The sequence below is a fragment of the Arachis stenosperma genome, chromosome 6 (genome assembly GCF_014773155.1).
Source record: "Arachis stenosperma cultivar V10309 chromosome 6, arast.V10309.gnm1.PFL2, whole genome shotgun sequence".
In the NCBI taxonomy this organism is placed as follows: Eukaryota; Viridiplantae; Streptophyta; class Magnoliopsida; order Fabales; family Fabaceae; genus Arachis; species Arachis stenosperma.
This window is the reverse complement of record NC_080382.1, coordinates 142,337,235-142,348,930: the sequence shown is the minus strand read 5'-3', so window position 1 is coordinate 142,348,930 and position 11,696 is coordinate 142,337,235. Positions and strand designations below refer to the sequence as shown.

The 11,696-nt window shown below is 32.1% G+C and overlaps 1 protein-coding gene and 1 long non-coding RNA gene across 3 annotated transcripts; one reads left to right on the top strand and one right to left on the bottom strand.

Moving 5' to 3' along the window:
• Positions 1-1,007: 1,007 nt before the first annotated feature.
• On the bottom strand, positions 1,008-1,610 carry LOC130934874 (probable E3 ubiquitin-protein ligase RHY1A). Its single transcript, XM_057864399.1, has one exon. It carries the CDS (start codon positions 1,608-1,610, stop codon positions 1,008-1,010), a length of 603 nt encoding a protein of 200 aa, XP_057720382.1.
• A 683-nt stretch (positions 1,611-2,293) lies between these two features.
• LOC130933103 (uncharacterized) lies at positions 2,294-9,188 on the top strand. 2 transcript variants are annotated; one of them, XR_009067613.1, is made up of 4 exons: positions 2,294-2,722; positions 5,979-6,047; positions 6,825-7,262; positions 7,362-9,188. It is a non-coding gene; the product is annotated as an uncharacterized LOC130933103 (long non-coding RNA). The 2 variants fall into 2 exon arrangements; XR_009067612.1 differs by having other exon boundaries at positions 6,825-9,188.
• The last annotated feature ends 2,508 nt before the right edge of the window (positions 9,189-11,696 follow it).

Below are 11,696 nucleotides of genomic sequence, written 5' to 3'. Positions count from 1 at the left end.
ATGTACATCAAAACCTTTAGTTCAAGGGAGAGTTTTTTATTTCTGCAAAGCTAGGTGCCTAAGCCTAAATTAAAGTGAAAAACAAGATATTGCTTGATACAAGATATTTCTTTTTGAGTTTTCGAAACTTGTTTCTTCTCCATTACTTGTTGAACACCTTCTTTTAAGAGCATCTCTGTATGCAGAAGCTCTAAAAAGTTGAACAAAATTTTCATTGGAATTCTTATATTTGAAATAAATTATCTACATAAATTGAATTCAATAAGAGTGTTTAGAATGCCTGTGAAAATGAATTGAATACTTCATTTGACAACTTTCTCTTCATTAACAATAACTATATGTTGCATGCATACATGTTGAAAAAACCTACAAAAACTTTTGACTGTTGTTGCATTGTTTTGGATTCAAATTGTCTCGAATTATAGTAAATTAATCATATATGAATTATTATACCTACTGTGTGTACCCATACGAATTTCTCTTGACACACACATGTGTATGAAATAGAAAAGTTAATTAGCAAGAAGGCCAAGAATCATTGCACACTTTTTAATGTTAGTTTTGGATGTTATTTTTTTTAATGTACAAATCTTTTGTTAGTTTATTCTTCTTGTTCCCATTAGTAAGAGCAATTGAGTTAACATTCTTGTTGTGATTAAGGATTGTTATGTTAGAAAAGAAAAAAAAAGGTGCAAAAAGACACGAAGGCGATTGATAATTATCTTCGAAAACACTTAAGTTTAATAAAATTCAGAATAACATGACAAATTAACTGAACTTAATGTACAGAGACTGATTTAACAAAACAAGTATTAGAATTATACTTTTAAAATAACTATTTATTCACATTTTTTTTAACAATTAGGATAATAATGCTACATAATTAAAACAAATTAAAGAACCCTACGGAACACAAGAAAAGAAAGGTTCCTTGAAGTTGTAGTGGTAAGCCTGGTAATTAAGTGGAATATAGCATGGTGAAGATGAACCTATTCATCATCTATCTCTCAAGTTTGAAATATGATGCTGCGGCACAATGGGCAAGAATATGGCGACTCACAGTTGGCACAGCGTCGGAGCCAGCGGAGCAAGCAGCCATCATGAAAAACATGCTTGCAGTTTGTACGAACAATTTCTACGCTTGAATCTTCATTACCATGGTCAAACTTCTCCAAACAAATGGCGCATTCAGCATCATCATCTTGCTCATCAGAATCTTGAACAACATTGTAGGAGGTAACATGAAGGTTGACAACAATCTCCCGCGTGTTGGAGTCACACCTTCTTGCAGTTTCGACTATGTTAGATAAAATTTGGTCTAATAGCTCAGGGGACACACTTAGTGAAGAACAGATTTCTTGTAACAAGATTGTGTCTTCTCTGCTGAGGTGTGTGAGTGGAGTACCACTACATAGGATCTCTGAAGGAACCAAAATTGCTTCCCTGGCTGTACTTGTAGTACAAGAAGACTGAACCTCAGCAGCTGGATTTGAGCTTTCAATAATTTGGATCAATTTTTTGGTGCAATTGAAGATGATCGAGAAGCAATCACCGAAATAAAACTCTTCTTCAATGGGATTGATTTGCAAAGAAGAAGAGAGGAATTCCATGGAAACGTATTATAAGAAGTTAATGGGAGATTAGGAAGATTAATAAATTTGAAGTATTAAAGTCCCAATAGAAAAGTTGGAAGAGAGTAAGAAAAAGAATGACACAATAAAATTATAGAAATGGTGTTTAAATAGTACTCTAACAAACTAACTAAAAGATAAGATAAAATAACTTAATTCAAATATTTTAAAGATAAGATAATTATCATAATTATATATTAAATATTAAAGATAAGATAATTAAATTAAAACTTGATTTAAATTTAATTTATTTTAGGATAAATTACATTTCTTTGATGACTCGATAAATTATATTTATTTATTATAAATTAAATTTAAATAATTTCACTTATATTGAGTTACAAATGAGACAATTATATAACACAATTTAATTTAAAACATCTACTTAATATTAATTCTCAATCAATTTATTCATATAATTTATCCAAAAATAAAAGTTGTTTTGTATGAATATGAATACATCGTGTTGATTAGTTAAAATAGGTGTCCACAATTAATTATATGTAAAAAATTAAAAATGAATAAAAATATTTTGATTTTAGATCAATGAAATTAAATGTACAAAATTATTTTTAACTAATGATTCGTTGAACCGGAATCCGCCCGGTTTACACAAAAACGGAAACTCTTTCCCCTTTCTTTCTTTCATTCAGAAAGAAATCAAATCACACAACCCCAGCCAACAAAACCTTTCACTGTAAGCCTACACCACCGCCGCAAGGAGTGGCATACTGCCGCGTCCGTCGCACTCAAAGTTCGCCATCCGTCCGTCTATCTAGCTTCCCTCGTGATCCAAGTCTTCAACCCCTGTTCGCTGTCACCGATCGCGGCTGCTTCCTCGAGCTCGGCGTCCGTCGTCTTTGTCTACTCAGCCGCGCTTCCGTCGCCGTTTGTCTGCCGTTCACGTTCGCGTCTTCGTTCGCGTTCTTCGCCATTCACGTTCGCTCGGTGTTCACTGTTCGCGTTCACTCGCCGTTCACTGTTCGAGTTCGCATTCGTGTTCGTCTGGAAGCCACGTTGCTCTGCTTCAAACACCGCGACCAACCCGCGCGCTCCTCCTAGCCGTCGAACTGCTCTCTTTTGTCGCCGTCGTGAGTTTCCTAAACCCGACACCAGACAATTCACTTACACAACACCAATACTCTGCTTCAAACTCTGCAACTTCTAATTTCTATTACAATAAGTAACTATTTGATTTGGTAGTGGTTCGGATTTTTCATAGACTGAATTAAAGTTACAATAGTTATGTTCTCTTCTCTATCACATTGATATTAAGCTTTGAATTCTCTTATTTTGTTTTAATTTTACCGCACTCAACATGTTTGATGAAATGCGTTAACCATATTTCTGGTTGGTTTTATAATTTCTAGCTTTTAGAAACTTAGTAAGTTGATTGCATGTGAAATTAGAATAATTGGATCTTAGTAATTAGGAAAGTTTAGCTGCACAAATAGCATCTTTGCAGAAAACATATTAGCATGATGATTCCACATGCATTAGTGTTCTTCTGGTAAATTTTAACTGTTATTGTGAATTTGTTAATTTGCTAGTTGTTCTTGTGTTGTTGTTCTGTTGTTCTTCTGTTACTTCTAATTAATTTTTTTTATTTTTGTTGTGATTTTCTGTTCTTGATTTAAGCTGTGATTGAAGGTTCTTTAGTTTTGGTATTCTTCACTTTCCTGTAAGCTTAGCTTTTAATTCTTTGAGCATACACGGATCAAATCATTGTTTTCAGCAATGGTGATTTTTAGATTTTTTTTGGGTTGCTTTGTTTTAAATGTTCCTATTGTTGTTGTGTTTTTGCTTGATTTAGATGTTCTTTTTATTCTTTTTATTTTTCCGAATGCCCAGTCAGTACTTGGTTGATTGGTTTTGCTCACTGAATGTATTTGATGATAAATTTTAAATTGATAACTCTATTACTGCTTTACTGTCTGTTTCTGTAGTTAAATTTTATTAAAGTTTCTTGAATTTGCACTGCCTATGTTATTGATTCACTATTCCTTCATTGCTTTTTTTTTTTGTTGTTGTTGTTAATCATTGTGATGAGCTTTGTTAAAATTGGGTTGAAAACTACTAATCTTTCTTCATTTTTCACTGTTCTACCTTCTGTTATTATTAAAAGATTTGCAGTTGGTGATCTTTTGATTTATTATATGCTTCATGTTTTCATTGTTCTGTTCTTATGAAGAAAAAATTTGCAATTAGTGATTTTATGATTCATGTTTTGGTTGTTTTGTTACATAAACAAAATTCTGTTTTCATTGTTTGGTTGCACTGTCCCTGTTATTGATCTCCGCCGACTTGCTACCCCTCCTCCGTGTTGGATTCTTTTTGTTTAAGGCTTTGTTGTGTTTTTGTTTCGGGCTCTGTTGTGTGTTTATTGTGCAACACTATCATTTTTTGTTTTACTTTTTGACTAAGCTACATTAAGGCAATATTCTCTATCTTTAACTTGTGCATTGTAATTCAATCCAGCTATTTTTAATGGAAGTATAATTATGTTAATTGTCAACAAATTTGCAGCAAGTTATTGCATATTTTGATGATTAATTACATTTCGTTGGTGATATTTTACGTAGGGTTTTAAATTTGAAAGATATTTAGGATGTTTATTTATAATTTATTTATTATTATATTATAAAACTTTTTTTTTTTGTTTAAATCACGGTTAGGCCGATTGGACCAATAAATCAATGAATCAATAACTAAAACGGTTTAATGACCGGTTTGGTTTTCGGAACTTTGAGAAAAACACATTATAGTGATAGTGGTATTAAAATTGCATAGACCCCCTTCCATTTTTTTTTATTTTTTATTTTAGGTGATGGGAAGAAGGGTCCCTGCAAAACATTTCATTGACAAAACCATTTGCATATTTTTCCTTTTACTTTTTAGGTTTGATTGCAACCATGGCTATAATCACAACTCTATGTAGTGTTAGATTTAGAAGAAAAAAAAGCATCCAAGGAATCTCAGAATCCAACTGGCCCAAGTCTTTTGATGAATGCAACTTCTCCGGATTGAACCTCAGAAGTTGTGTCGGGCATGGTGTCGCCGGATCGGCCTCAAATGTCAAACTTCATAGTAAAAACAAACAATAAGGATAATAATTTGTTGGAGAAGGAATTACCTCTTCCGCCCACAAAATTAAAAATTAAAAAGTCAAAATCTTTTCACAAGAAAAATGCCATTTCTAAAAAGCTATCTTTTAACGTGAGTTTGAAGTTACCGAAGAGTTTGTCAATCTATAGCAAAAAATCATGATGACAATGACAATGGAAAGAAAACAGATAATTTAAAGAAAGATGATGCGTCTTTTTGAGATAAACCTCAAAGTGGTCCCTGAAGTTACCCTCGAGCCTCATAGTGATCCTTGAAGTTAAAAATTACTCATATTCATCCCTGAAGTTGTACTCCGGGACTCAAACTCGTCCTTCCGGCCAATTTCGTCCAGCTGGCGCAATCGGAAAGTTGATTTGGACTCGTTGGTGACACGCTGTCAGCACAACGGCTAGCTGACGTGGCGACATAAGCTGTTTTGACTCAATTTGGTCCTCAAATTGAAGTTAAAAACCATAATCCCCAATTGATTCTCTTCTCCTCTCTTCTCTATCGCACCAGAGGTGACTCTTCTCTGTTGCTTCTCCTACAGTGTCTTCTCCATCTTCAAAAACCACACGTTATGGCTAGCGCGAGCAACGCAGTTGGGAGCTCCAACAACTCACGATCATTCTGAAGCATCATGAGGAGAATGAATAGAAACAGATATTCGCGTTTTAGAGCCGATAACAGGATATGAAAAATTACAAATTATCTTAATGGGATATGATCTTCTGTAAAATTTCTCGTGTATCATTTGTGAAAGTGTAAGTTACTATTAATTAGAATCATTATGAAAGTGTAAGTTGCTATTTCCCTTCTAACATTGGTTACATGCTTTATTCTAATGTATATGTAGCTTGAAAAAACTTGACCAGTAAGCATTCAAATTTTGATGATTTTGACAAAAGGACATGATTTCATCAAATAGAATTATGTTTATGAAATAGTTCTAATCCATTTTTATTTTCATATTAAATTTATTGTTAAACAGTTTCCTTTAGACGTTGATTGTGGTTGTGTTTTACACCTACATATGCATTTATGTTGAACTAGATTTTTCTATTCTAATGCAAGATCATTACATCTCTATGCCTTAAAAGATTAAAACAATTGGTGATGTCATATTTGTATGCGTTTCTGGTTAGTTTGTAGCTTTTATCAGTAGAAAAACTGTACCTGAAAAGCATTAGAGTTTTCTTACTGACGTGTTAATGATTTTATTTGTGATGTGAAATTATGCAGATTGAATGTGCTATTGCTATAAAACTTTTGTCCAAAGAGTCCAACGAATGCAGTCCTGATATTGCAAAGGTAATGGTTTCATCAAATTTCAAAGAGCCTGTTCTATGATATGATTATATTGTAAATATAACAGTGCACAGATGGTATTACAGAAGATTTTTAAGAGGATGTATTTCCCTGCTTATGCTTGTTGCAGCCATTTTTGTGACCTAACAGAGTCCTGTAGTTTTTAAGAGAGGTACAGAAAAGGTATCCAGTAGAAGAATCCAAGAAAGAAATGTGGTATACATTTAAAGACATAAGATAGAGGTTAAATGACAACTATGGCATAGTCAAATACTAAAAACTCAAAAGAAACACCAGAAAACAAAGGACATAGAAGAAGAGAGGTTCATAAATTGAGTCATAGAGAGGGAATGGAAGAGAGGAACAAAGAGAAAAAGAAAAAAAAAAAAATGTTTTGTAACAGAACAGTCTTGAAAAAAGAGGGAAAGTTGGAAAAGCAAAACCACTTGGAGCGGAGGAGGGTCAACTGCGGTGAAAGCAATGCTGTGGCGAAGCTGCCACGACAGCTTCTTGGCGGGTTCAAAATCTGCCACGCCATTTTGTTATGGCGCTGCCATGACTGCAATTTAGAAAAAAGCAGCCTTTTTGCATTAATATTTCTCCGAGCAGGCGAGCCCTCCTTGATGAGTGTTTTCCCCATTTATTTTCATTTTCTAGTTTAATGTCTATTTTGTTCATTAGTTGGCACTTGTTGGAGGAAATTTTCTCTGATAAAGACAACAAATTTAAAATGTTCTTATCCTGATGTATACTGTCTTCTGCTTGGAATTATACATCCAGAAACTTGCATATTGCCTTTCATATCTTCCGAAATCAAAAGAAGATGAAGAAAGCTGGTCTGTGATGCTGCAGAAGCTCTTGGTTTTGACAAATGATAAATTAAATTTTGGCTTTCAAGAGAAGAGAGTTAATTGGGGATTAGGGTTTTTAACCTCAATTTGGGGATCAAATTGAGTCAAAACAGTTTATGTCGCCATGTCAGCTAGCCATTGTGCGGACAGTGTGTCACCAACGAGTCCAAATCAGCTTTCCGGTTGCGCCAGCTGGACGAAATTGGTCGGAAGGATGAGTCTGAGTCCCGGAGTGCAACTTCAGGGATGAATATGAATAATTTTTAACTTCAGGGATCACTATGAGGTTCGAGGATAACTTCAGGGACCACTTTGAGACTTACTTCTGCTTTTTTTGGATGAAAACAATTATATTGCTTTTTTTTTGGTTAGTAACAATTATATTGCTTTCAATTATAAAAGTGAACCCCAGGAGTTGGGTTTGAGCATTCGATAATTTGGATCAATTTTTTTGGTGCAATTGAAGATGATGGAGAAGCAATCACCAAAATAAAACTCTTGTGGTATGGCTGGGTCTTTAATGGGAGTGATTTGCAAAGAAGAAGAGGTGAATTCCATGAAAAGGTAACAAAAGTAATTCGTTCGGTTTATTCTATTGTTATGTAGTTTTTACAGAGTGCTGATATTTTTTAATAGTTTAAGAAAAAACAATCTTTTATTAGTGAATCAAATTTTTTATCTCAATTATAACTGATTTCAAATTTAGTTCTGATTTGATACATAGATTTTGTATATTTTTCATATATCTTAAATTGTTAAAAAGATTTGATCGATCATTTATATTGATAATATATTACGAGAACAATGTGTTATTACTGTTTTTTTTGTTAGTAAATATTATTGATTTTTGCATTGATATTACACTTGTTACATCTTCTTTGGTTGGACGTGCATAATCATTTAAAAAGTGACCATAGCTTTGATGCATTAGCTCAGATTAGGGGTGCACAGACCCGGCCCGGCCCGAAGGCCCGGCCCGGTCCTGAACACTTTAGGAACTAATTTGGAGTGATTTCATCGGGTTTAGGGTCGGGTACGGGTCTCAAAAATAGACCCGGTCATTATTTCGGGTCGGGTCTGGGCTATAGCTCGGGTCACCCGAAGTCGGCCCGGTGGCCCGGTCATCATATACAATTAATATTTTGTGTTATTAGTCATGGATCATGACTATTCTTACGTGGAATTTAAGTATTGTAAACCTTAATATTTTATGTTATTAGTCATTATAAGACTATAAGTTAATGTTTTATGTTTAGAATGCATAAGATTTTAGACTAATACATAAGATTGTGTTATTTGTATTGATTTAAATATTTGGTATTATTAGACAATATTAGTATTTATTGTGGTTATGCTTTAATTTTGAAGAATGGTTGGTTCTTGTTATATTTTTCTAAGTGAATTTTACCATGTTAACTAATGGTTGGAGCCTTGGAAATTTGGATATTTTTACATGCTAGTTTACAAGAAGGTATCAACGTAATGTAATGTTAACGGCCCGGTTTTCACCCGGTTTTCACCCGGTATAATTGTGGCCTGAAAGTGTATTGGTTTCATCGGGTCTAGGGTCGGGTTCGAGTCTAATAAATAGACCCGGTGTATATTTCGGGCCGGGTCTGGGTCACATCAAACCCGGCTTCACCCGGCCCATGTGCACCCCTAGCTCAGATATTAAAGATGTACTAAAATAAATTGATTAGTAACTTTCGAGTGGAAAAAAAAAAAGGCAAAGTAAATAAACTGTTTTTCAAATTACAATAATCAAAATTTTTTTTGGTATATGACCAATAATTAATTAATTAATAAAGATTAAAAGCACAAAAGTACGGCCGATTAAGTTATCAAGATATCTAGTAGCCCAGCCCAAAGTTGATCGGCCTATTCATGCCGGATGATTAGTAATCGAGTATATTAAAAAAAAACGAAAAGAGCTAATAAGTTTTTGATTTTTTAGGGCAAACATTTAAATTCTTGAGAATTTAAAAATACATTTAAATTTTTAATTTTTTTTAAAATCTGGATATATTTATTTCTCATGTTCACTTGAGTTTGTCAGACCCAACAGAAAAATTAAGCGTGATTCTCATTGTACTGACCTGGTTGATACGGATGCATATATGAGATATTTTTTAAAATGGAAATAATTAGACACACTGATTAATATGTCCAAATTTTGAAGAGATCAATAACTTAAATGTATTTTTAAATTTTTAGATACTTAAATGTCTGCGGAGCAAAAAGTCAGAGATCGATTTGTCCTTACTAATTGACAAACATTATTTTTTTAGGATAAAGTGACAATTAGATCATCGAAGATTTCGACCTTAGACTAATTAGTCCTTAGAAAAAAATGTATCAATTAGGTCCTCCACAATAACAAACATTAGACATGTATGTCCTTCTGTCAATAAATAGTATAAAATGAAATGGAGTTGTTCATGTATTTTATTATCTACAATGGTGCATATTGATCCGTTGTTGCCACATGAGTATAGAAACGATATCTATTTATTACAAATCCTATCAAAATAGGTGAAGTTTTATTCCAAAAGTTGTTATCTACATGACGATCTTTCATGAATAAACACATCACAATAGATACGTAACGATACATATAAGCATCACCATTCAGTTTTACGTGATGCATTGATAGATGAACATCATGTGTCTACTGCTTACTATTGTTGAGGAACAAATTGGTATTTTTTTTTTCTTCAGAGATTAATTAATTCGAAGTCAAAATCTTTAGGAACCTAATTGTTATTTATTTTTTTTTCTATTATTTTAGGGTATATATTCAAATAGTCTTCTAAAAAATTTTGCATTGGATATATATTCAAATATATATATATTCTTTTCTATTATTTTTGTATATTTACATAAATAATGAATCATTATTTATACTATAATTTAACTATTCAATTATTCATAGTTCATTTCATATGTATTCCTAACAGAGTTGTAACTTAAAAAACATTAGAATAGATTTAGTATTGATATATATATTAGTTGACATTTATTTTTTAATTTTGTTGAGACCGGTCTGATTAGTCATAATTTTTTATTAATTTTATTACCAAAAAGATTTCTTTTCTTTTTTCTTTTTTCTTTTTTCTTCCCCGCCAATATAATTTGTATATATTTTTATTTTTGAGTGATTTGTGTATGGTTATGAAGTGTAAAGATTCGTTTGGAATAAGAGCAAGCGAACGTGGAGTTTGAGTTTGTGATTGATCAGAGAATGTTTCTTTATGGTTGTGCGGTGCCCTTAATTATATAAATTGGTATAACAATCTAATCCATGATCTTTTACTCAGAAACTCTATCATTCATATCTCAAATTTGTTGCAACATTTCCAAACACAAGGATTTATTGGTAATGTATATATATATAGCTGTGGACGGTTACGTGTACTACTTTTTTTTAGGGAAAAGTCTAACGAATTAGCAATTTTTGTGTTTTCTGGCCAGCACTTAACCATTAAAATAAAAGTGAGTGATCTCTTATCATTAGATATAATCTCATACTATTAAAAATATTATTAATAACTAATTAATAATTACAAAACACCAAAATTACTATCCTTAACATTCATTTTTTTTAGATTATATAGAAAACAGAACTTTGTATTCATGTTAGTGCTCCTTTACTATCCCTTGTTTATCATACCCACTATACTGTTATATATATATATATATATATATATATATATATATATTTAAAAATACTATTTGTACAACTAATAAATTATTTATTATATATTTATTTATAAGTATATATATTATTTAATTTATATTTTATATTTTATATTTTATATTTTAATATGTATTTTATATTAATAATTTATTTGATGACTAATTTTTTGTATACAAATAATATAATTATTTATAAATTTTAAATAATTGTTTATCTCTTGAATTATTTTTTAAAATTAAATTTAGTCTATTTAATCATGATGGTATATTATAAGACGACATACATATTTCTCAAGAATATGAACTACTCTAGATAATTTATAAGTTCAAAACATTCTTCATTCCTTAAATTAGTTTTTGGAATTAATATTGAAGTCTTGAACTAATATTCGAAAAAATTATATAATTTATTAGACATAGTTAACACATGACATAAGAATATAAGTTAAAATTATATCATTAGTAGAAGATTTTAAATTTTTATTTTAATAAATATATAAAAATTAGGGTAAAAAACCATAATAAGCCAAGTGGCTCAGAAAATTACGTAAATACGCCAAAGCAAAAATCGTTACAGCAATAAGCCAGATCGTATTTTTATATAATTCGAACCAGGTTGGTTCGAACTCCATTTATTAGTAAATCGAACCAGGTTGGTTCGAATTATGGTTTTTTTTTGTTAGTAATTCGAACCAGCCTGGTTCGAATTAGTAATGAAGGTAATTCGAACCAAGGTGGTTCGAATTATAGAGAGAGAATGTCTGCATGTAATTCGAACCAGGCTGGTTCGAATTACACCAATCATAGTTCGAACCAGGCCGGTTCGAACTATGTGTGAGACTGACTGTATATATATGGTTCCAAACGTGAGTTACTCTCATTAGAGGGAGAAGGATGGCTAGTGAGGAGAGTTTTGTTGTTTTGGTGCACCACAGAGGATCTGTTAATAGAAAAACTCGTTCCGGAGTAAAGTTCACAGATAAGAATCCTCTATGTATTGTCATAACATCTACGACGAGTTACGATGACCTTGTTAGCGCTGTACTAATGAAGCTTGGTCTGGAGGGTGCGAAGCGGGTAAAGAAGTTTTTCTATCGCATTCCAG

What these genes read in the sequence shown, in the direction of transcription:
- LOC130934874 (XM_057864399.1), bottom strand. Translation starts at nt 1,610, where the DNA reads ATGGAATTCCTCTCTTCTTCTTTGCAAATCAATCCCATTGAAGAAGAG.